Source organism: Clinocottus analis, unplaced genomic scaffold (assembly GCF_023055335.1).
Source record: "Clinocottus analis isolate CAN_PGR_092001 unplaced genomic scaffold, fCliAna1.0.p SCAF_12, whole genome shotgun sequence".
In the NCBI taxonomy this organism is placed as follows: Eukaryota; Metazoa; Chordata; class Actinopteri; order Perciformes; family Cottidae; genus Clinocottus; species Clinocottus analis.
Genome location: NW_027175843.1, coordinates 11,388,794 through 11,414,430, shown reverse-complemented (window position 1 = coordinate 11,414,430; position 25,637 = coordinate 11,388,794). Strand labels below are relative to the sequence as shown.

Below are 25,637 nucleotides of genomic sequence, written 5' to 3'. Positions count from 1 at the left end.
TATTTGCAGCATTTCTACCTATGATTGAGGGTTTGTTCCTACCTGGCAAAGGCTCGTCTGAAAGTAGTGAAAAAGGCAAGAAAGGAAAATCACAGATCATTTTCAAGTTAAAACAGGTCAAATCACACACATGCATGATTTTAACACAAGAATCCAAAGACAGATAACATTCAGCTTTTTTTCTGTGAAAGGAAGCCCTTGTTTACAGAGTACTAGAGGGAAATGACAAAATTAAACCAAATCAGTGAAGAGTTTGATCATGTTTGTAATGTCATATGACATGGATTGAATTTGAGGATGCAAGCAAACCTAATCAAACAATCAAGTATTTTTAAAAGAGAAATTACATGTTTCAGGTTGACGAAGAGAGCAGAGATCAGACTTACTGCAGAGAGGTGACTCGTCAGCACCATTGGGACAGTCGGGAGTGTTGTCACAAACTGTGGTGAGGTTGATGCAAAAACTGTGGCCTGGACACTGCCACTGCCAGCTTGGACATCGAAATGGTGGCGTGGGACAGTCTCTTTCATCGCTCATGTCCCTGCAATCGTTGTCCCCATCACAAAGCCAGCTACGTAACACACAGTTTCCATTGTCACAGCGGAAGAGCGTGGGAGGGCAGGTGCGAGGCAGACAGGCATGGTGTTCGTCACTGCCATCCTCACAGTCTGGATGACCATCACACTCCCATGTAGACGGTACACAGCTCCCATCTGACTGACACTGGAACTCACTTTCATGGTGGCACATCCCTGGGGGCCTTGTAGCTGAGATGTTCCACAAACAGCATGACATGACAGTCCAAAATTAGAGAAATTGAAAATATATTAGCAACCAATCATTTGCATGACTGAGGAATGCTTCAGTAATATAACCAATGACCAAAGGCACTTTTTAAATACTTACGACAGCCTTGCTCATCTGAACGATCACTGCAATCAAAGACTCCATCGCAGCGGTAGAAGGAGTTGATACACTGGTGACCACTGGAGCACTTGTACTCATTCACAGTGCAGTTGTAAACTGAAAAAAATCCAGTTGAGTACGTTAAACCTGATATTCAATATTTCTGCATTTTTGTATGTATTCTAAACTGAATTGTTGTGCAACTCAAGTAAGGACATCAACAAACTAAGAGGATTAGAAAATGCTGGTTATATTTTGCAGAGCATTAAATTGACCTCTACAACTTGTCAAGCATATTTAGTGCAAACAAGTCGTTGCTGAATAAATGCATGACTGAAGTAAATAATTCATTATTTATTAGGACATGCCAAATAAAGTTTCAATTCATGAAGTCTCAAAGTCAGAGGCTGGGTTGACGCAAGTTAACAATCACGTCTCAGTTGTGATCATGAGACCTAATTGAAATATAGCTGCTCCAACTTTCATGAGTTTTATAAATACCAGATGGATGAAACTGAATAGATTTTATTACACACTTGCAAAAAAACAGTTGATCTTTAAAGAACAAGGTGAGACCAGCGAGTATGAGTATGTCCAGGGAAAACTGTAATCCATAAAGATACTCACTGCATCCCTGCTCGTCTGCCCCATCCACACAATCCCTGTCCCCATCACAGACGTAGTTGGGATCTATGCACCGGTGGTCAGGACACTGAAATTGGCCTGGATTGCATGTGCCTCTCAGATCTGTCGACACAAATAGTTTGACAACAATATGAGTCTACAAATGTTTATTAATCAAAACATCCAATACTTTACAGGTCTTTTTTAAAAGGAACAAAAAAAAATTCTAGAAGGAAAAAACATGTGCCATCAGGTCAATTCAGTGTATATAACTTTTTTGTTCGAGTAAACCATTTTTGTATTTGTGGCAGAAGTGAGGCATTCAACATTATCTGGAAAGACTTAGAGGCATCTAAAAAAAAAAAAGACTTACTCCAGTAGCCTATTGACCGGCTTTCATCTTCTAGTTTTTATAATTAAGGCTCTATATGTAGGTCATTGTAACCCTTTCTATAAAATCAGTGCATTTAAGTATTCTTCAACATATTTGCTTGTGGTTTGCTTCCTGAAATAAAGTCCTGCCACTGTAATAGATGTGGGATTTCCCCATATTTCCGCCTATTTTGTAGTAAATCCTATTAATTTCCCATTGGTAGCTTCTAAAGGGATACTCACGGCAATCCGCTTCATCTGAACTGTCCCCACAGTCGTTGTCAGTGTCACAACGCCAGGTATGAGGGATGCAGCGTTGGTTAGTACAGGTAAACTGATTGGCAGGACACGTTCCAGGAATCTTTGTAGGGCAGTTGGACTCATCGCTATTATCAAAACAGTCATTGTGCCCATCACAGCGCCATCCCGCAGGAATACAGTGCTTATTGGCACACGTAAATGCAGCGGGGGAGCAAGTGGTGTCTGAAAAAGGAAATGATAATCCTGATTGAAATACTGCAACAATAAACTAAACTAAATATTTAAAAAGAACAGTCAAAATTGATTTACTCTGGTCAGGTCGAGCAAATGTTATAGATAAGTTTCATGAAATAAAGCATTACTGTTAATTCCGCAGTTGAATTCGTCACTGTTGTCATGGCAGTCGTCAACACCATCGCATCTGTAGCTGCTTGGAACACATTTGCTGTTGCTGCAAGAAAAGGAATTAGCTCCGCACTGCAGTGTCGGGGGCTCATTAGAAGGGTCTTCCACACACGTCTGCTGGTTGGGCAACAGTTTCATGCCATACGGACAGCCACACACCCTCTGTGAGTCTGGGGCTGGAAAGCAGAAGTGGCTGCAGTCTCCATTAGGATTTGTCTGCCTGTTGCACAGGTTGGAACCTGAGAAGTAAAGTGGAGTGTAATTACTAGGAATATGACGAATAAGTGTGAGATTCAGCTATGCATGGAGAGTGAGAAGGGCAGTGAATAAAGCTACTGACCAATCTGAGAGTTGGAATTGAAAGACTTGACATGCATGATGTGGCTGATTCCTCTTCTGATGATAACCATCTCCCCACCATCGGTCTTTCGCACACGTACAATGCCACCCAGGCGCCAGTCAGTAAAATATGCATAGCCTAAGAGATCGGAGCAACAGAGCAAAACCTCAGTTAGTTTATCTTTCATCAACTCCTGGCAGCAGTAATTTCTCTTTTGACATGACCCTCATTAAAGCCAGAATGGTAAACCACAGATGAAGTCAATGACAGTGAGATTACCTCCCTCTTTATTTAGATACAAAATACATGATCCTGTACTGCAACTTTATAGACAAGTTGTTGGTTATGCCGGGACCTATTACCTTCAAAAATTGTGAGACCAAACGGGTGGGAGATCTGGGTTATGCGGTTCAAAGAAATCCTGTTCTGTCCATCAAAATTGCTGTGCTCAATTTTGTCAAAGAAAGCATCCACCCAATACAGACGCATTGAGCTGGGTAGAGATCAAAGTAGAGTAAAATGAGTCAAAAATGTTGTCGGGGGAATGATCAAAAAAAACATTGCAATTGCAATATGTAAAACAATTAGAAATGCCATCAATGTCAAGGGGAAATATTGTGTTGTGGAACTGTTTTCGCTATATGGCTATAGCATGTTTGACTCACCTCCAGTCAATAGCGAGGCCATTTGGCCAGCCGAGAGTAGTGTTTACAATAGACAGGGCATGTGACCCATCACCCCAAGCCCTCATAATCTTTGCTGGTCTGTACCAGTCAGTCCAAAAAATATACCTGTCAAGATCAAATACACAACAAACATAAATGTCATATATCTTTCAAAATTATACCTGCTTTTAATACTTTAAAGCATATATTGCAAGTCTACCAGGGGGACAAAACGTATATTTATCTTGAGTGTTTTAGATACTTCCACATTATTGAGTTTTTCTGTTTAAGCCAACTACTTAGTGTTCGCTACAATACTGCCCTTCACACTGAACTAATCTGAACTGTTAGACACAGAGGCCTAATGACTTTGAAGCTATTGGAAATAACAACTTGTTCTAAATGTATTGTATTTCTTTTATCTAGTGTGTGGGTGGTTGGGGTTGCCTCATTTGAGGTGTTTTTTTAATGAGTGACCACATCTTGAGGTAAGTGACCAGACACACATTGTTGGTTTTGCAGAAAGTACCCTGTTCCAATGTATAGTCTGAATCCCACTGAATTTGTAAATAGTTTATAGTTTTACAGTGTATATACAATACCAATATTTGCTTAAAAGGACAACATTCACAAAAATATTCATAAATCTACAATCTTATATTGATTTACCCAATGGGAGGATGTACCACAATGGCACGAGGGTTGTTGAGGTTTTGTATGATGGCTCTTCGAGACTTATCAGCAAGCTTCATTACAGATATGCTCCTGTATCGCGGGTCAGTCCAGTAGAGGTTTTTTGAAATCCAGTCATAAGCTAGGTCCTCCACTCCATCCACTCTATTGGCTGCCAGTACCTCCCTGCCTGTGCAGATCAAAGCAGTCAGACCACCATTTAACACAGAGATTAAAGAGGAACACATTTATATAAATAGACTGTCAGCTTGAATTTTCCCCCTTTGGACCGGACAGAAAAAACTAGAGCAGCTCTAAAAACAACATCGCTGATCAGGCCAGTGGTTTTTCTTTTATGTTTTGTATGCTGAGACTTCTCATGGACATTAGTGACTACTTCCAACAGCTTAGGTGATAGTTTTTTATAAATATCAAAACTGCTTGGTAAAACATTGTTGATTAGTCTCTTGTACTCATTTTCAGGTAATTAGTTTCAGATGTAAGTTGATTTTATTATCCATTTTCCACTGTCCATACTCTTGTTCACTCCCTCCCTCATAGTACCAGTCGGCCCCATCAGGCACTCCCTTAACTCCCTGTATAAGCCTGGCTGAATCACATGGTAGAGCTCTCTGCAAGGACAGAAATTATCCAATGATGTAAGCACAGAGAAAACAAAACCATGTCTTTCTTTGTATTATTATTACATTGGTATAGTTTGAATATGTGCAAGCTATTCTGACAATTCAGCTAGAGTGGCCAACAAGATGCTCACCAGTCCCATCAACTCTTTGTTTAAAAATAATATCTTTGGCTGTATCTGAGAAGAAGATGGCATCGTCTTCAGCACTAAAATCCACCCCGACAAAGTAGGAAGGTGATCCAGTGATGGGCAGGATGATGTCCTCCTGAGATGAGAGGTTAAAGGGGATCCCTCTCACGGCCAGCTGGCTGGAGAACAGCAGAAACTGCCTCACAGCTGAAGATAGAAAATCAGAAGACAAGATAGTCATACACTTAAAAGGGAGCATATTGAGATCTGTTTAAAAAACAAATGACTGCAGTCATAAGAAAACTGTTCTCTTACCAAAACATTGCTTGCCATCAGCATGTAGGTCGTAGCCCATGCAACATTTACAGCGGTAACCCAGTCCTCCATTGTCACTTCTGTGACTCAGAACACAGATCTGCTGACATCCACCTCTGTTTACACTACAAGGGTTTGGCACTGGAGACAAACATGAAAAAAATATTCCTTTAGCTGGCAATATGAAATTGATTAGAGCTTCTGATTATTTTGAACTATGGCTATGTATGGCTCTTCATTATAGAATAATTATAATTTTATTTATAAAGCACATTTCACAGACAAAGAGGTCACAAAGTGCTGTACAGATTAAAAAGCACAGTAAAAAGCACAATAAAACAAATAAAAACAGATAAAAGCAGTGTAAACAGGTAAGTCTTTAGTTGTTTTTTAAAAGATATCACCAAATCAGCAATACAAATTTGTGAAGGTAGAGGGATACTAAGCTTAGGAGCTACTGCCTCAAAAGCTCGGTCACCACAGGTCTTAAAGCGAGTGTGTGAAACGGACAGAAGATTTAACTGGTTGGACCTGAGGTTGCAGGCTGTTGAATGGGGCATAGTTCAGCCACATATGATGGAGTCTGACCGTGTAGTGCTCTGTACATGAGGATTTTCAAGTGGAACCTATGCTCTACGAGGAACCAGTGAAGAGACCTGAGAATGGGGGTGATATGAAACCGTCTATTTGTCCTCGTCAATACTCTGGCAGTAGCATTTTGGATTATCTGCAACCGGTTGATAGCAGATTTATAGAAAAAAAGTGCATTGCTGTAATCAATACGTTAAAATATAAAAGCATGGATTATCAACTCTAATTCAACCGTGGATAAAACAGATCTCAGTTTCGTAATATTTCGTAGGTGGAAGAAACAGGATTTAGACAGTTGCTTCATGTGAAGGTCAAATGACAAAGATTTGTCAAATATTTCCCCGAGATAACGTCGGTTTAGGTGGACCATAACTCTAACCTCTGTCTTATTATCATTTAGTTATTAAGCAATTTACTGCTCTCCAGTCTTTAATGGCATTTACACAATCTAGCAGGTTGATTAACCTGAAAGCCTCACTGGGTTTAAAGGAGTCATGGAGTTGGATATCATCTGCATACAGATCATAAGCAACATTATAGGTTTTAATAATCTGAAAAGAAATAAAGAAAATAACAGGGGCCTAGGACTGAGCCCTGCGGTACCCCACAAGACAGTGGAGAGGTGTCTGACACAAATTCTCCTACAGAGATATCAAACTTCTATTAGTGAGGTAAGATGAAAACCACTCCAACGCTGTGTCAGATATGCCCACCCAATCACGTCGCCTCTCAATCAGGATGTTATGGTCTATGGTGTCGAACGAAGAACTGAAATTGAGGAGTACTAAAACAGAACAGTCACCTGCGTCAGATAACATTCATTAGTCATTTGAAACCCTCAGGAGAGCGGTTTCAGTTGAGTGTTATTTGCGAAATCTTGACTGGAATTTGTCAAACATATTGTGCCTCTATAATGCAGCAGTAAATTGGCCGGCCACAAGCTTCTCTCGGATTTTCGACAGAAAAAGCAGTTTTGAAATAGGGCTGTAGTTCAAGGGCAACCCCGGATCTAAGTTAGTTTTTTTTTTAATAACGACTGGACGGTGGCATGTTTGAAATAGGAGGGGACACTTCCTGTAGACAGTGAGGAATTAAAAATCAATGTTATGGCAGGATCAATAATTGGCAGGATTTTCTGAAATTCAGAAAATGGTATAATATCAAGAGGGCAAGACGATGGTTTCGATTTATTAATTAAGTCCGTTATGCGACACTAGCAATTGCAAGCTATAAAATCTACATAATATACATTTACATTGTACTGTGAACTGGATCATTCTGAAGAAGACACATTTTTCTCATTAAGGGACTTACCATATGGCTGTTTCAACTGATGTATTACTGCAACTCCATGTGGAGCCTGTGATGTACTGTAAACAACTTGAGGACTGCTGTCAGTGAACTTGTTGGCTTTCATCACGGCCATCTTGGTCCAGTCCGTGAAATAGACATTGTTCTCAAACAGACTGATGCCAAATGGGTGTGGGATCGCAGCACCTCCATGGACCACTGTTTTTCTAATGAAATTTTTTTAAGAACATTAATTTATTAATATATAAATGCATGGACCTTTCTCCTTGTTTACCATCCAGAATGATTGGAGTTTTGCTTTTATTTCCAAATTACCTATGAACGGTGTGTGTTTTTTTTCAGGAATAACACGTGACATATTTACCTATGAAGACCATCATATGTTGCAGTTTCAATGTAGTCATAGCGACTGTCAACCCAGTAGATGCGCTGGGCTTCAATGTCTAATGTGATACCAGCTGGCCAGCCCAGTTTCGTCGCAATAATCCCGTAACGGTTGGTGCCGTCCATAAAGGCACGCTCCAGTCCTGGTTGTCCATTCAATGCCTCCCAATCTGAGAAGAACATATACCTGTAAAGGGAGGTTAAATGTTTAATCTGCCAGTTTTCTCTACACAAGGACTGCTATGTACAGCTTGGATGACAGAAATAACATGACATGTAATCCCTCTAGAAAGATTTAAGAGACGTTTCTTTTGTCAATTAAGTCCAGCACCCAGAGCATCACATTATGTTTGCAGGTGGATGGCTGTGCATCTCACCAAAGAGCCTTACATTCATTTACGATAGGCAATTTATATGTAGCCACCTGGCCCTCCCCCCCTTGAACTATATACTATTGGATTACAATGAGGGTCATCACTTACATTGCTCCTCACTAATCCACCCAGGGCAATCTGCTAATCTCATACACACACCCCATTATTCCTTGCCAATGGAGCACGACAGATACTGTATGTGGGGTTTTGGAATGGATGGATAAACGAATGGATGGAAACTAGGAAATGTGCTTACCCGACAGTGGGGTCCACCGCAAGTCCTCTAGGGTTTCCAAGGTTTTCAGTGATGAGTGTGACCCGGTTACTTCCATCAAAGTCCACCATGTCAATCCTGTTGACGCTGGTCTCCACCACATACAGTTTATTGTTCACCCAATCCACCGCCAAGTTCTCAGGGTAGTCAACTGATACATTTAAAACCACCTGCATATTGGAACCGTCCATATCAACAGAAAACACCTGTACACAAAAGACAGCATTTTTGTCAAGAAATGTGATCGTAGGTGCTTCAAGAAATCAAGTGAAAATATTAAAAGATAGGTTCACATTATTGGGAACCTATATACAACAGACACATGCCTCTAGGTACATTTAAAGTGTTATCTACTGTCTTATCTGTATTAAATTAACCCAATGCTCGTTGCTTATACAACAACTTACACAGAGGGAGAGAAACGTAAATCAAGTTAAGGGATGGGAGACAAAATCCCCATTCCCTGCCCTGAGTAAAAATTACTTCTTAAATGTAGCTTTAGCAGGCTTTACCAGTCTGAGTCAGTCAAATAGAGTGGACATCATTCAAAAGCTTCAATGGACTGTGCTTCCTTGTTGAGCCCATGCAAAGGGACAATAATGCAAATTTTGCAAGCTCTGTAACTTTAGAATACAGCCACTTGATTTTTCAAACTCAGTCTGCGCAAACCTCATACTAGCTGTGATTGAACTTTGGAAACATTTTACACATAAGATAGACCTTATTGTGAACAGGAAAAACAATTATAGCGAACATAAACTATGTCACTAAACATATGGCTATGTGAGCATTGTGTTAAGATAGACCGTCGCAGGCATGAATGTAAGGCTAACAATGAGAAACACATTTTAGGCAGTAGAAATAGGTAGAGAGATTATCTGTTTGCCTCTGACAAAATGCTTTGTTACATACTGTATCTTTGAAGCCTGTAATGTGATTTTTTTAACCTGCCACTCTCACGATACTATGATGGCACTAGTTTCTCAGGGTGGAAACCTTGGCACCATGCAGCTGGTTAGGGGGGTATTGCTCTTATCAGCTCCACTTCTTTTGAAACAAGATCCATATGTGTAAAAGCAGGATTTTCAACTGACCTGCTTAGGGAGAAACTGAAGATGTGTAAATAGCCTGGTAGTTTAACCTTTTTGCATTCACATGCCCTGTTTTTGCTTTCCCTACTTTTAATCTGACGTGCTGCCATGAAGGCAGGTGATATACACAGATGCCCAGTCCGAGCCTCTCAGCCCAGTGGCTGCAGTTCAAACTATTAAGGAGCCAAAGCACTGGCTGACAAAGACTTTTTATCGTGCCAAAGAATGCATATAGATGGACAGTGCCACTGAAAACAAATACAGCATGATTACTTCAAACAAGATCGAGTTACAAAAATTGCACCCTGGTATGTGAACATCATACCAGGCTATCGGACAGGTTTCAAGATTAGGCCATTTGGATTCCATTCCACATCTACTTCCCTTCATTATGACCCAGCCGCAAAGGAGCCAACAGCTATCCCATTATTATAGTATCAACATTGCTGATATTTTACAGGATAACTGAAAGAATTTCATTCTGCAGCTCAAGTTTATCTCAAGTATTTCTTCAAACAAAACAGACGTCTATTCTCATGATCTCTTAGCCTGGCAAAACAATATTCCTCCAGGTAATGCTTTAAGAAAAATACTGAAGTAAATAAGTACATATAACATCAATATGGACATTTTATTAAAGAAATACCTTATTCTGAATGCTATCAGTCCAAAATATCCTATGGAGATTATAATGGACGTCCACTCCCACTGGAACCCCTCTGTTCTGTGAATGAACCAGAGTGTGCAGGTTGTTGCCATGGACGTCACCTATTAGCAGGTCTCTGCCATTAGAAAATAGCAAGGAAGGGACTCCAGCTGCAGTACAAGTGACAAACAAAATCCAACAAGTTAGAAAACACAACATAAACAAGCCTTTTGAAAATGTCACTTTAGAAAGCTGAGCCTGATTTGTATTTAAGCAAAAATCTATTTTGATGAAGGCATGCTGAACAAAAATATCAGTAGAAATTTACAGAATGTAGCGCATAAATTCAAAACCCTGACTAAAACAAATGAAGGCAGTACTTTCTAGCTACTATCCTCACACACTCTTTTAACGAAAGCTAAAAGGCACACAGGTCAGCCTCTCAGTCCACACTCTTTCTATGTCCGACAAAGGCAAGAGAGTAACTAAAACAGCATTTGGTACGCAACAATGCACCAAAAAGAAGTGCAGACGCTCAGTGAACCAGCCACGGTGTTTGGCAAACAGGAAAGGGGGCTATGCTAATGGTGGTAATTTAGATGGATCGTTCACACATTCCAAATCTGAGCATACAGTATGTGAGAAAATTTGTTCAAGCAGAGAGGAAATGACACTCACTTGATACGTCAGCTCTGCAGTATCTGTGCTGCTCCAGGGTGTAGCCTTCTCGACAGCTACAGCGATGGGAGCCGATGCGATCTTCACACAGCTGGTCACATACACCCCACATCGAACAGTCGTCAAAGTCTTCAGGATGAAATCCAAATCACAGCAGATGACGATTAAACACTGATATGTTGTGTTTGAGTTAAATTGCATTTTTAATACATATTTTAAGACAAAAATATAGAGCTGTAATAAAGTATAAATCAACAAAACTTTCTTATTCTTCCTGTCATTTTTTAAAAATTCGCCTATAAGTCCAAGGTGTGTGTGGTACTTTTGAGTCCAAATAAAAACAGTAGATGTTATGTGCATGTCTATAATTATTTATATCATATAATTTACTGAGCGAAAGTAGATTTAACTTTCTATTACATGGAAAATAATTGAACATCCAAGCTTATTATATGAATCTCAAAGGCATTGAAGGATGAATACCTATACATGAGCGACTGTCGTTGCTGCTGACAATGTATCCAGAAGGACAAGAGCATGTCCCTCCATCAGGGGAAGCATGACAGCGATACTCACAGCTTAGAGAGGCACATCTCCAGATACCTGGACACAGAAATCAATGAATATACTTCAATAAAAAAAGTTTCTGTGATATGAGATGTCTTAATGTGAATTTGAAACAAGTTGTGTTGGTACTAACTGCAGTTGCGCCCAGCAGTGCTGTTAGTTTCATCCTCCCCCTCGGAACAGTGAGCGGTTCCATCACACAGCTGATCAATGGGGATACACAGGCTAGAGGATGGACAGGGCCATTCTCCTGGGTAACACTCCCGCGGTACATTATCTGCAGAAAAACAGCGGGCAAAGTATAAATTGATAGTCAGCCTTATCTCCACAGGAATGTGCTTCTGATCTTAAGACAATTGTGACTAGAACTCTGTTGTCAGAGAAATTACTGTCACTTTAAATCGACACAGGGGAGTGGAGCTTTGAGGGGGTCACATGGGGGCTCAGAGGGCTTCTGCAGCCCATCCTCTAAAAACACACACTATTCCCAGCCGTGTGGAGGAATTCTAAAGCCCTTTGGGGGGCTGCGTGATCTTGTGCCACAAAGAGGCATTTGAATAACACACTTAAAAGGAGCACAGACATAGTCTTGCTTGCCCGAACAAACCATGGAGACAGGAGATGAATTAGGTTCACACAGAGAGCTTGAGTTGTTACACATTCTTGTGTTCTTTAAACATTAATATTTCTGGTCCTTATACAGCAACAATTAACAGTATTTATGACAAGTGGTTAAATACCTACCACAGCCTTTCTCATCTGCATTGTCCTCACAGTCATCCTCTCCATCACAAACCCAGACTTGGTGTATACAGCGGCCACTCGGGCAGGTGAAGTAGTTTCCTCTACATGTTGGATATGCTGCAGGGAAGTGGAAAATATCAATGTGGGGGAAAGATCAGAGACATTTATCTGGGTGAAGTTCAGTTATGACACACTGGAGGGTTTGATTGAAAAAACAGAGATGGTAGAAAGACAGAGGCAACATACTGCAGTTCAGCTCATCACTTCGGTCTCCACAGTCGTCGTCATGGTCACAGACATAGCGTTGAGGAACACACGCCCCATTATGACATGGGAACAGGCCCATGTTGCAATGCTGTGCTAAAGAAAACACAACAGAAAAAGACAAACAATATTTATTTGGTGATGAGGTCAGGCTATGGATGCTATTGCTTTTAAAGGTTAAACTTTTTGGGAGGCTCAACAACATGTGAACAGTTTATCACAAAAAAATACTTCTCACTGCAATTTGCCTCATCAGAGCCATCTCGGCAATCAAGTATCTGGTCACATTTCTGGGTCCGGTTGTAGCAGGCCCCGTTAGCACACCTCAGCTGGGCACACTCGGGGTAATCTGAAAGATGAAATCGTCATCAGGGCAACACTAAGCGCTCAAATCACTCTGACAACTGGGCTCGTTTCTGCTGTTAAAACGTGAAAAGCTCAATGAATGGGAAGGATAAGAGGCAAAAATTTAACGCCAGCACCATAACATCAGCAGTCGCCAGAGCATTCTTTATGCCATTGTGAGATTACCACAGTGTGTAGTGCTGTGAGTTTACCATGTCGGCACAATAATAGCATAGCAGCTGAACTTCAGCTTGACTAATCCACCAAGGAATCTGCAATCAACCTCTGACAACAAGAAGCATATTGTGGCCCATTCTGTCAGTCAGCGAGCCTCTTAATCTTGACAAATTGATTAAAATGCCACAGGAGTCTGAAATACAAAAAAAGGGAAACCTCCCGGAGAAGACTTACAGCAGTCTCGCTCATCAGAGCCATCTGAGCAGTCTGCCAGACGGTCACATCGGTATTCTCCTGGGATGCATGCCCCGTTACTACAGCTGAATTGCCCACTGGTGCAAGTCCTTCCAACTGGGGGCAGATTGGAAAGTGACGTAGAAAGGTTTTATTCATATAGTTATTTTATGCATCTTCTTGTACTGTCGATAAAAGGTACTTTAAGGGCTTCTAATTCCTTAACCTCCGCAGATCTTTTGGCAGATATATATCCTAAAGATCTTATTGTTCAAAATACAATTGTAACAATACCTTGGATATTTTTCCACAAAACATCTATAAGCACCTGTAAAGAATTGCTAATATTGTAAAATGTACTTACTGCAGTGGTGTCTCTCATCTGAGCCATCCTCACAGTCCTCCTCATCATCACAAACCCACATAACAGGGATGCACTCGCCGTCACTCAAACATGCGAAATGGCTGTCATCACATGTTACCTGAGCTGTGGGAATACACACAGATTATTTCAGTATTTACAGTGAGCTACTAGGTGCATTTGTTTAAGTACAGTAGACAAGTAAAGAGTTTGAGTTACTTGTGCATTACTTAAGTGTTTTCATGTTATGCTAGTTCTGCTCCAGAAAACATTAAAGCCTATTTTATATTTGACACAATTTTGCAGCATTAAAGTAGATTCAAATAGTGTCCAAAATGTAAAATTCAATTGTAAAATGTGATAGATGCACTACTAAAGCTAAAATTTAATATAGTTTACTTAATTAAATGTAAGTGAATGATCTGAGTAATTCTTCCACCACTGCTGTAATTCAGGTCGAATGACATATCCAAGAAGCATGGTACTAAATATCACAATTTCTCAGGTGCTATGTCGGCCTCCAGTGCAAAATAATGACAAACTCACGGCAGTCCCGTTCATCGGAGTCATCCACACAGTCTGATGTGCCGTCACAGTGCCAGTCATCTGGTATACATCGACCTGTCGCACAGCGGAACTGCTCCAACTCACATCCTAAACATAATTAAAATACCACTTGATTAAGTGCTTGTTTTCAAGCTTTTTCTTACATTCAATAAGAACTTTTATCCACAGTTATCCATCAATGTTTTGCCATTTTAATGTTGATTTATATACTATCACTGTTATTATTCTTGATAAATTCTGTCCAAACAGTGTCATTCTGGACATCCTGGGTTCTTGAGACAAAAAAGAGAATTAATAAATTCTTAAATACTTGAGTTTTTTGTATTTATTTTTTTAAAACATGGTGTAAGGGGTTAGGGATGCCTTTCCCTGATGAAGCATGCTGTTAACAACATTGACAAGCCTTGGAGACAAGCGTGCCAGCCATCTTCCAGACAGTTACACAATCTTCACCCCACTCATTCAGAGCCTCCTTTTGATGTTCCCACTGAGTGGCATCTGTAGAGATAAGGTACCACCACTCTACCTTCCCAGACATTTTCCAGAAGAGATTGATTCAGGCAGCATAGTTCAGTGGCGGAGCACTCCATCAGACCTGTGCAATTCTGATTGTCTCTCTGACAGCCTGATTTATGGGGCATACTGCTCCTGTCCAGTCTGAAATGTAATCTGGATAAATTGTGGTACTGGGTGGTACCGCAACCATTTCAACCCAAATTCTTCATGAGAAGCGCTGTGAGGTGCTGATTGGTGGTGCACGCTTGGGGTTGGTGGTCTATCTCTGGCCTGTCTTATCCAGCATTTTGGAAACATTCTTCCTTATTAATCTAGTAGCTGCCTACAGCTTCACAGCATATTGATGTTAGTTAGCTCAAATTAAACCCTGCAGTAGACCAGAGCTATAACGCTACCAGTCCACTGTGACAGCTGAGTTACTATACTTACAAGGAATTATAGCCAAACGCAGTGACAGGGAAATGGTATCATGGCTGTATACCTGGGTACAAAATATAATGTCTTAAAGGTAAACTACTAAAAATAAATTGCCTACAAACATGCAGCCTGTTGACTAAGGATGTATATCATCTCCTTTATGTAATGTTTTCTTTTAAAAGGTGGATCAATTCCACCTGTAACTCATGCACTAAGAGACACATACCAATCAAGAATTATTGTCTAGGATTATTTAGCCAGCAAAACAGCAAACTGGTTTATAACCAACACAGCAAAGCAAACTGCATATTTAACTTCTTCAGCAGCAATCTAGAAAGCTAAACTTTTTTTTCCTCTCAGTTTACTAATGATAAAATTGCTCCCAATCTACTCAAAGGGAGCCTTTGTTGCAAGGCAGTGATCCCAGAGGTTTCAGCATCATCTATAGCATGGCAGCAGGATTGCATACAGTATACAAACTGCTCAAAGATGCTGCAAAAATACAATATTACCCTCTAGAATCAATACATTAAAGTCTTGAATGTCCAGACAACACTATTACTACAGGAAGACAACTTTTAAAAAACTTTGTGTTATCAAATTGAACAAATATGTAACAATAAAATGAAATTCATTCAATAATTAGCGAAACAAATGAATTAAATACCACTATTTAAATCTACTTTGTAAAAAAAAAATCGAGATGGTTATAGCTGCCATGCATTCGGACCTAGGTTGATAACCTAAAACCACATATGCCAAGGAGAAACCAATCTGCTGGAGGCTTTCAAATGCAGCCAGTGTTTCCTGACAGTATTACTTCTGGGAAAGGTGACAGATACACTGAGGCTGAACCTTTCAACAGCACTATTTTTTGCAAGGGTTCTTCTTACATTCTGAAAAGAACGTCTTCTTTGTAACTTTTCCTTAATCCTCAAATTTCTATGTCTTCATTTTGACAAAGTCACAATTTCACAGTATCAAATCAGAAGAAGCTAAAAGCCAGGGTAAACAGCGCAAATCTGCTATTAAGAAGGTTTAATATAAAAGTAAAGATCAAAGTTTTCTTTGTTATTATTAGTTTATTGTTTAAGTGTTTTCATGTGATTTTGTGTTTTCCTTTTACTTCTTTCTGGACTTGTCTTTCCTTATTAGCAACCTGAACTCACAGCAGGAGAGACCACCGCACTATCCATGCAGGAAGATAAGGACGCCCTACTATTGCCCAACAAAGAAGAGTAGTAGAGGAATTTTCATTAGAATGAAGCCCTTCATAGGCCTTAAACCCCACTGTGAAATTACAACAGCACAAAAGAGGTGTCAGCAGGGAAGCAAACTCATAACTGGAAGTGTCACCCGAAAAAAAACACTTAGCAGAAAGGAGAGTACAGTAAGGCTTACTTCCTGTTATAAGGTAAAACCAAATTGGAACATAAGCTCCCCTCTCATGGCCACCCATTAAGAAAACACCTGTTCACAACCACTGAAACATCGCTTTCTTGTCACGTGAGGCGCCTGAAAGCTTTCATGCCGTCTTGTTTTGGCGCAGCGCTCAACACTCACTGAATGTGTGTGGAGAAAAGTGGAGAAAAACGGCTGCTGGCAGCGTAAAACTCTGGACCCATCCATGCTGTCAGAGCGAAGTGCTGCTGCCTATTTCATATGGAAATCAATGCAACAGAATGCAGTCAATTGCCAAACAAGTGACTTCGGCTCTTACTGCTACACACAAAACAGTGAAAAACGGAGGGGCCCTGGCAGTGGAAGCGAAAGGGAGGAATAAATAGAGTGTGGAATAAAGCCTTAGTCTGGTTAGAATTGAGGAATACTCACCATGATTTTTTGGTACGTGCCTTAACAAGAGCATGAGTGAAAAGTATCATGAATTAAGTTGTCACCATGCAATGAGACAGACACTTGGACAACTTATTTTGTCTATATACGGCGAGTTACAGCTCACTCGCTGTTTAATGGAGGCCAAACTCCATTATTGATGCGTCTGTAACCTAGACTGAGGAAGCAAGAAAAGATTTGCTCTCCATTTGTACCAACTGTTTTCCTGTTTCTACCGCAGTGTAACTGTTGCACGAGGATTAAGGCTCTTTTACCGGAAAGGAGACGGCATGCGTGTGGTTTAACTTGCATGTGCAGGCCAAGTTTGTGTATCTTGAAAAGTTTGGACACAACAGTCATTACAGACTTAGACTAATGATAGGTGTGATCAAACAAGACGGTTCAGCCCAAACACCTGAACAACATACCAGTGGAACAAACATGCTAATTATTCGGTTTGATAGAAATAGAAATACAAACTTAATTAACACTAATAAAGTTCTTACTCTGCAGTTAATATGTTATGAAGATTAGTCGAGCAAATGATTAAAGGAGAAAAACAAGTTAATTTAGTAACAAATATGTCTGGAACAGCACAAATGGCAGAGGACAGATAACAAACCAGCACTGTGAAATCTACTCAGATGCTCACATTAACTATTAGTGCTAGTGTCAGCATTCTGCAAACCTAAGAGCTGGATAATATGTTATAGAAGGTCATGGAAGAAACAATGAACCAACTAATGGATTTTTGTGGAGGATCAAACAGAGATTATAGAAAGTATCCTGCTCCCTTGTCATAAAACAACATACATAAAGTGACTGATTCGCCCACCAGCATATAGCCTCCATGAAGCACTTAATACCTTCAGGTCAAAGACAAATTACTTTTTGAATTGTATTCAAACAGTCGACAACCAAGACAATGAACACCGTGAACATGCTAACAAAGTCTATTGAGACTCTGTTGTTTCAGTCCAGTCATCATTTTGTACATTTGATAAGTCATCAGAAAATGTTAGCTACAAGTAGGCCGACCGTGACTGCTGTATTTCAAAAGAAATACCAAATGCATCTTCTAAATGCTACAGTCTTACTGTCAACACTGTTATGTTGTCTTTTGAGATATACAGTCTGCCTACTCTGTTATTGTCTTTTAGCTAGTGAGGAAATAAATCCATCATATTTGAAAATAATAAGAAAGAAAGACAAAGCTACAACCATCTGTACTCTTGTTACAGTTTTGACTCAACTAGTTCCATTCTGCAGCAGCTGCAGTGTAATTAGTTGCTTGATTCACACTAAGGAGCTTACATACTAAGGGTTGAGCAAAAAGAAAGCAGATTACAATTTGAGAAGTAGGCTCTAGCAGGGCTACAAACACAGGAGACAAGCACGAGGCTGTCATGTATAAAGAGCCGCATGTGAGCATTTTGTCTGTCTCCGTCTACAAAAGTTCTTCCTCGAGCTGGAATTAAGTTTGAATCTGTGGTTTTGCGGCGTAAAATCTGCTCAACTGAATGAGATTTGTACCAGTAGCTTTCAGTCCTCACAGATTGCCTGTAAGTCACATGCTCTTTTCTGTTACCTAGCAACAGTACAGCTCAGGCAAAAGTTCCTCAAGAGAACTTCCAATCTGTCTGAGGAAGGCTTTGTGCTCAACCTTTAAAGTAATACTTTGTGGTAAAACGTTTAGCTCTCCAGCCAGAATAACATGACCGTATGGCCACATCACAATGGCTGCAGGTGGTTGTGTAGTTGCAATTATAACTGTGGCTCTTTTAAATCATCATCAAGGTTACTCTGATGGGTTTTGGTTGAATCATCCTGTTTGAGAGGCATCAAACATAGACTGTATCTAATTGGATAGTTACTTCATTGTTCTTTGTAAAAACAATTAGTTTAAAAAAGATAATGAATCCAGAAGCATTTTAATTCAGCAATTAAATTCCCATGCTCAGCAACTGGTTTGTTTTGATGAGCAACAAGTGCACTTGTTGCTCTTGTGAATCACTGAGAGCACAACAACTCTGCAGGTCCTCAATAAATCATTCAGCTGACAGCATGTTGGAAAGAAAAAAAGGGTCTGTTGGAGGAAAAACAACCAAACTTCTTACCTTCAGAGTGGCACCATCTAACACAGTACATGAAGACAAGAAAGAGTTGAAGTCGCAGTGCTCTCCACATTCTGGCTGGTCCGTCCAGCTCCGCTGTGCAGATGGAGGAGCTGTAGGGACTGAAGCTGGGATGCTGTTGCTTTCTTCTGTCTGTCTTTCTTGGCCCGCTAGTTGATGAAAAGGGGCGTGCACAAAGGCCGGGACAGCCGCTCCCCCAGCAGCCTCGGCCCTCCGGATAAATCCCTCTGGCCCTGGAATCTGCATAATACCATGCAGGTCCGACTTGCCCCGAGTGCCAGTGAGTTTTCCCTCTCAGCGGGCTCTTAACGGTGTGCTCGCTCCGCATCGAATTGGGAGGCTGCGTGTGGTGCTTGAGAGGAAAATACTGATGAGAGTCGTAAAAATACTAAACAACGAAACGCTTTTAGTTAGGGTGTTCATAAAGGCCTAGACGAGTCACGTAGGGTTAATCCCAATGTCCGTCGTTGGATTTCCACTAGCTTGTGGTTTTACACACTTCCCAACACCAAACTTGACACAATTACAATAATTTTTGAATGCCAACGCATAATAGGTGAAAATACCTTAAATTGCCATTAACGCATCAATAACGGTCACGTTGGGCGTATTGGAGGCCCTGTAGTGAATAACTTGAATCGACGTTACTGCCCAATTATTCAAAAATTATACGACAAAAAGACAGCTGGTAGAAAATTAAGCAACGTTGGAAGAAGAAGAGAAAGAAGTACCAACACTACAACTAACTTTAGTTCACTTATTCCACCACCACTTCTCAAGGTGGTCCGCACGTCTTCGCGGCCCAACACCTCCATCTTGTGGCCGGCCGAGCATGCGCACTAAGCAGCGCTTCACCTGCTGCTGTAATTGAATCACAGCTCAAGATGTTGCCATTGGCGACCGAGCAACTGAAATTTGGAGAACTGTAGTACCAGTCTTTAAACAGAAAATAAGTGTTTGACAACCTAAAACTGAGTTTATAAGGTACTTTATAAGTTTATATGTATCTGTGATAACTTTACTCGTTATGGCAACTCCACAGAGGAATACAGAAAACTTCACCGAGGTGGAGGGCAGCATGACGGAGGTATGCAAAGTTATTAATGATAACTAACAGTTACAGACAGTTAACTGTTACATCTGTTGGTAAAAGTCTGGACAGAGTAACGCGAGGCTCCTCTCAACCTGTTGACCGAGCCAATATATTAGAGAAATTACCTTATTGTAGATATGTTAGCATGCATAAGTAACAATATATTACAGATACAGTGTCATCATGTCTCCTTCAGTTCATATTTTGATCACAATTGCTTGTGATGCTTCATGTTACATGTTTGAACACAGTGCTTTGTCCCTTTGTTCCCAGCATGACAGTATTCAGAAGTCTCTGGAGATATTTCAAAGCCTTTCTACAGAGGATGCAACGAAGACAGGGATGCTGCGGTCCAGGATAGATGAGCAGTCAAGTCTAATTTGCATGTTAAAACAGAGAGCAGATGAGGTGCTTCTGAGATGTCAAGCTCTGCAAATGCTCAATGCAGACCTAGAGGGCCGAGAGACAGACTGCAAGAAAGAACTGGACGTGGAAAGAAAGAAGTCAGAGCTATTAGAGAGGAGATTTATGGATTTGGCTGGCAACAATCAGGGAATTATTGCATTCATGGATGACTACAAACAGCAGAATGCCCAGTTGAAGCTGGCCAACAAACAGCTGCGGAAGGAGAATGAAACACTTTTCTCCCAAAAACTACATGATAAAGAAATGTTTGTTCAAAAATTGAAGCAAGACATCAAACAGCTGACAGAGAAAAACACAAACAAGGAGAACGAATATCGGTAAGAAAAAACGTGCTGAAGGTCAATCAAAATGATCAACAGCAATTTTTATCATTGTTTCATCAAGTAATTTATCCAACATTCCCTGGTTAAAAAAGTTTTAAATGTGAGAATGAGCAGTTTTTTTCTGTGTTATTCCTCAATGAATACCGTTCCTGTATTGTGCATCTATTTTTTTAGAGCGAAATTATCTGAATGCCAGTCAGAACTCCTGAAACAAACAACTCAGCATCAAGCCAAAGACGCAGTGCTACTTGATCAACTGCAGGATGCTCAGCAACAACAAAGAGATGCTGTGGAGATGTACAATGGTGGGTGGTCAATGTTGTAACCTGCTCTGAAATACTGCAATCCTACTCTGGAGTAAAACGCGAGTAAACATGTGGCCTTGTCTCTATAATCAGATCTTAAGATGAAGCTACAAAAGACTGAAGAAGAGCATGCTTTGAAGAAAATGCGCTCGAGAGAAAGCATAACAAGCCTCACCAAAGAAAAGGACACATTACTGTATCTTTCTATGGAAAGAGGAAAAGTAATACAGGTGATTAAAAAGAGTATTTGTTCTCCTCACTGAAATCAAAGCCCTGCACAGATGAGCCAACTGCTTTACGTACACACTAATTGTTCTCAAATACAGGAGAAACAAGAGGAAATTCAGCAACTAGAGAAAAAATGGAAAGAAGAGAAAAAATCCCGGACCAAAGCAGAAGACAGGTAAATTGTGCCTCAACGACACACTCATTTTATTTGTTTTATTCTGAAGGATAAAAGATATTTGTCCCTGACTTTATGTCCCTGACATTGTCTCAGGTTTGAACAGGAAGCAGAAGCTGTTAATGCAGATCTCAAAGTGAAGTTCATCCAGTCTGCTCTGGATAAATCCGTGTCAAAATATGAAAAGCTGAAAGAGGTTTGCTTAAACTGCAACTTGGGAAATGTGTGATTGTCAGTGGCCCATGTAGGGCCAAGAACATGCTTAATATATCCACAATTTTTTTTTCAGGATTTTAAAGCCTTCCAAGATCACAGCACCAACCTTCTTCTACGAGAAAGGGAATTAAATAAGAAGCTCCGCCACATGATGGGCTAAAATTTAGCATTATATATTTGTAGTTTTCTCGCCAATGTTTTCATTAAAACCTATGTATTCAACTTCCAGTGGTTGCTCATTTAGAGTGCTGACGATGAAGATAAGGAAAGACTGCACTCAAAAAATATATTATTTGTATTCTTGTCTTGACCTTTCCAAAGAAATGGAACTATAACATAGCATGATTACTTTCCTCAAATGGAAATATACTGTTCAAATGTTTATCTCATAAATCCTTACAGACTCAATCCTCTGTCAGTTTCAATGGTACCCACCTTGTGGAAACCTTGCTCTTTCAGGGCATCATATTCACCTTGAAGAATGAAAAGAATAACTATTACCATCAAATGTGAATTTAGTTTATCTTATTCATAAATGTTTTCAATTCAAGAATGCTCTTGAAGCCTTTGGGAGGCACTAGCTTACATGTAGCAAGTAAAGACGTCTGCGACCTGGCTCCCCTTTGACAAGAAACTCTGGATCTTACAAACACAGGCAACAGTCACCTTATCTTCCTCAGACCATTCATACATACCCAGGATAGCAATGATGTCCTGCAATGATTTGTATCCCTAAAAAACAAAAAAGCTTTTAGTTTAGCTTTTGAATTGCAGATATTAAAAGGTTTTATATGTGCGATCAGCATGTATGAAGCCCTTCCACCACGGTAGTTCTTTCATGCATTGTCACCAATACCAGTGGCTGTTACACCGTAGTGAGGGTGGTTTTGTCTTGGGTTATTGTCTTGTCATTTCCTGTTTTATTTTGAAGACCTAACCCTCTTCCCGTCTCAGGTCACTTGCCCTCCCTCTCGTGTCACCTGCCCGTCATCCCTGATTCCTGATAGTGTCCACCTGCTTCCCATTGCCCTCATGTGCTTATAGTCTGCGTCTCTCCTTTGTCCTGTGCCAAAGTGTTTGTCGTTGTCTGCACACCAAAGCCCTTAGCCATTGTCAAGTTTGCCAAGAGCCTTTTGCTACGCTGCGTAAGTTGTTGTTGACTCGAAAGAGAGCTTTTCTTTGTACTGTATAGTCTAGTTGTTTTTGCCTTGAAAGAGTGTTTTTCTTTTTGCTTTTACAGTCTAGTAGTTTTACCTCCATTAGGAGTGATTTTCTGTTATACTTTTCAGTATTGTCCCTTTTTGCCTCTTGAGTGTTTTTTTTTTGACAATAAAGAGTGATCATGGACATTTTCCTCTGCATCTGAGTCCTAATTCCAGTCCAGGCCTGACAATGGCCAAGGTGAGCTGCACCTCAAAGCAAAGGCGATACGATCCAACAGGGCAGGAACCTGAAGGGCAATAACCCAAATATTCAGATGCAAGATGTGTGAACAGAACAAGTATTTGGCATCGCATACATCTAATTTGGCTTGGATGAACCTAAAGATGTAATCAATAAAGAGAAGCATGTCCTGTTTTTGGTAACAGTTAGACTGGTAAGCCAACATATAAGTGACTTTAGCAGCAGCTTTACTATAGCAGCAATTTAAATTTTACAAAGACTAAACAAGGATTAAAGGCACAATTCACCCTAAAAAAACAAAAAATACATGTTTTTGCTTGCCTTTAGTGTCATTTATTAATCTAGATATGTGTGGTGTGAGTTGCCCAGTTTTGGTCAAGATTTGAGATGTCTGCCCTTCTCTCCAATATGCTCAAATCACCAAAATAAAATTAATTTGGTCTATTTCAAGAAATCATGAACCTGTTACTCAAAATATTCCATAGACCTTATGAGAAGTTTCATTTGAAACTAAGTCGGACATCTCAACAGCCAATATCCCTAAACTAAACAACTCACACCAATGCAATCTAGATTGATAAATTAAAAGGGAATATAATTTTTTTGGTATTAAATAAAAAATCTATACTGATCGCACAAATAAAGACACTTCATGTTCAATTTGAGCCCTGCCCCTCTAGGCTTTCATTCATTTGTGTTAAGGTCAAAAGAGGTGTAACTGTTAATGGTACATTCACTTTAACAAAAAGTCTCCCACTAGTTAGTTTTAGAGAGTTGATCTCAGGTTTAAAAGCCTGCAGACAGCTAACTATCAAATGGGCTGTATGAGCATGTGGTCCATCGTGTTCTTATACCCTCATTTACAGAAAGAGGGCAGCACAAACCCACCGAGTAAGATCCCTGTAAGTTTTGCTTCTATTGTTGCTGCTGCACTCACTGCCTTATAATTCAGTTATATCTGTGATTTATTGTTAATTTATTTCAGGAAGATTTACATTGTCAGTATGTGGGGAGAAAAAACATAAAAATACTATGGCAATGGAAATAAAAGACTGTGGATTAAATACCTGCATATGCTACCCTTCTGTTGCAGAGGACCAGTGTGTAATTAGTGTGTTTTCTAACCCCTCTCTAATCCAATATTGTCACAGAACTTCTCATGTCTACCCAACATTTTATGAACATAATTGCACAAAGAACATTCTAAAAACACAATACACAAAAGTTGGTTGTTTTTAAAGCATTACCTGGCCATTGAGCAAGAACACAGTTTTATTTAAAAAAGACACACCACTCTAAGCTTTCGTAATTACCTTCAGAAGGAGAATAGGGACCATAAACAAAAGCATTCAGTCAGTGATGGACGCACACGAAAAACAACCTAACTTCACAACAATTTTTACAACTTACATGTGTTGCTGCAGAATAGGAACGCTATGAATGGATGTCATTCATCATAAAGCAAAGTGACAGGGTGGATTTTGCCAAACCATCATTCAGTGCAACATTCCTTGCGTCAGAAAGTCTCCTCTAATTACTGCTTGCCCGGAGCTTTTCAATACATAGCCTCTTCACCTCAAGCACAGCATGCAGCCATGAATCCTCAGCTAGTTTGCATAGGTTCACACCCATTGCAAGCACACCACTAAAAGGTCACCTATGCAGCGCGTGGTCAATTGGCCATCCTTTAGGGTCTGGAAGGTGAAGTACCACCTACGGCTGAGATAAATTTTATGTCCATCGCCTACAGGTTGCAACTCCCTTTTCACACAAGTATAATTCAAGAAAATAAATCACAATAGCAAGAAAGGCCAATAGTGCATTAGGTTAGTTAGTTGAGGTTTTTGTTGACAGTGATCAACTATTTCTAACAAAATGATTTAATTTACACATTGTTCTGTTCTGGTTGGTATTGCTTGGTGGGTTCATAATTCATTTAGAAAATGTCCCCTTTAATCCTTTGTCCTTGGGCAGGGCTGTTTTTGGTCATTTATAGTCCAGGGCAGAGACCAAAGGTGACCAGGCCTTTGCCATGAAGGCCTTTAAACTTTAAACCCCTCCATTCCTTTGTAAATTATGCTGGCATCAATGCCACCTTTTATATGACCTCCTAAAAATGCTTTTAATCGCATTATATGTTGCAATTCTGTCTAAGTGCTATTTTATCCTGATGTAACCTTATAGTAGTTTATATACAAACATATTTTTTTTTAGGTTTACTGACTTTAACAGATAAAATAATTGAGATTTTAGAAAATACAGATGACAACCCCACACATCCCTGCTTCCTATGGTCAAGAATAACAATCGTTTTTTATAATATAGACTTGATATGATGAAGGCACTTGCAAATAATATGGTAGAACAACTTGACAACTATACTTCAATTTCACCTCTTTACTTAAGATTTCATTCAACTTTGTTTTTCTTTTACAAAACACTTGGGTAGATAATAATAATAATAACAACTCTGAAAAAGATGTTGAACTAAAAAGGCAATCTGGTTTGAATTGACATCAAAGCTGTATCTGCCTTTTTGGCCAGTTCATCATTGTGAGAACTAGTTCTCAATTGACTTATCTGGTTAATTAAATAAAGATAAAATACAAAAATAAAACAAACTGCT

At 39.9% G+C, this 25,637-nt stretch overlaps 2 protein-coding genes across 2 annotated transcripts in view; one reads left to right on the top strand and one right to left on the bottom strand.

The window, feature by feature from the left end:
* lrp2a (low density lipoprotein receptor-related protein 2a) overlaps window positions 1-19,666 on the bottom strand; it is a 47,424-nt gene extending 27,758 nt beyond the window's left edge. Inside the window, 28 exon segments of the mRNA XM_068571799.1 lie at window positions 43-57; window positions 387-767; window positions 907-1,023; window positions 1,534-1,653; window positions 2,146-2,385; window positions 2,526-2,807; window positions 2,909-3,046; window positions 3,271-3,401; window positions 3,574-3,699; window positions 4,243-4,435; window positions 5,021-5,224; window positions 5,333-5,473; window positions 7,238-7,440; window positions 7,599-7,805; window positions 8,249-8,472; window positions 10,004-10,173; window positions 10,682-10,810; window positions 11,165-11,284; window positions 11,382-11,525; window positions 11,993-12,109; window positions 12,239-12,352; window positions 12,495-12,605; window positions 13,013-13,129; window positions 13,377-13,499; window positions 13,920-14,027; window positions 18,824-19,041; window positions 19,043-19,193; window positions 19,589-19,666. Of these exon segments, the coding sequence (XP_068427900.1) occupies window positions 43-57; window positions 387-767; window positions 907-1,023; window positions 1,534-1,653; window positions 2,146-2,385; window positions 2,526-2,807; window positions 2,909-3,046; window positions 3,271-3,401; window positions 3,574-3,699; window positions 4,243-4,435; window positions 5,021-5,224; window positions 5,333-5,473; window positions 7,238-7,440; window positions 7,599-7,805; window positions 8,249-8,472; window positions 10,004-10,173; window positions 10,682-10,810; window positions 11,165-11,284; window positions 11,382-11,525; window positions 11,993-12,109; window positions 12,239-12,352; window positions 12,495-12,605; window positions 13,013-13,129; window positions 13,377-13,499; window positions 13,920-14,027; window positions 18,824-19,041; window positions 19,043-19,095 (4,246 nt within the window). The 5' untranslated portion in view covers window positions 19,096-19,193; window positions 19,589-19,666.
* An 83-nt stretch (window positions 19,667-19,749) lies between these two features.
* On the top strand, window positions 19,750-21,829 carry zgc:172182 (coiled-coil domain-containing protein 89). The gene is made up of 7 exons (XM_068572746.1): window positions 19,750-19,928; window positions 20,208-20,677; window positions 20,858-20,988; window positions 21,082-21,218; window positions 21,315-21,391; window positions 21,488-21,587; window positions 21,681-21,829. The coding sequence occupies exons 1-7, from the start codon at window positions 19,869-19,871 to the stop codon at window positions 21,765-21,767; spliced, it is 1,062 nt and encodes a 353-aa protein (XP_068428847.1). The 5' UTR covers window positions 19,750-19,868; the 3' UTR covers window positions 21,768-21,829.
* The last annotated feature ends 3,808 nt before the right edge of the window (window positions 21,830-25,637 follow it).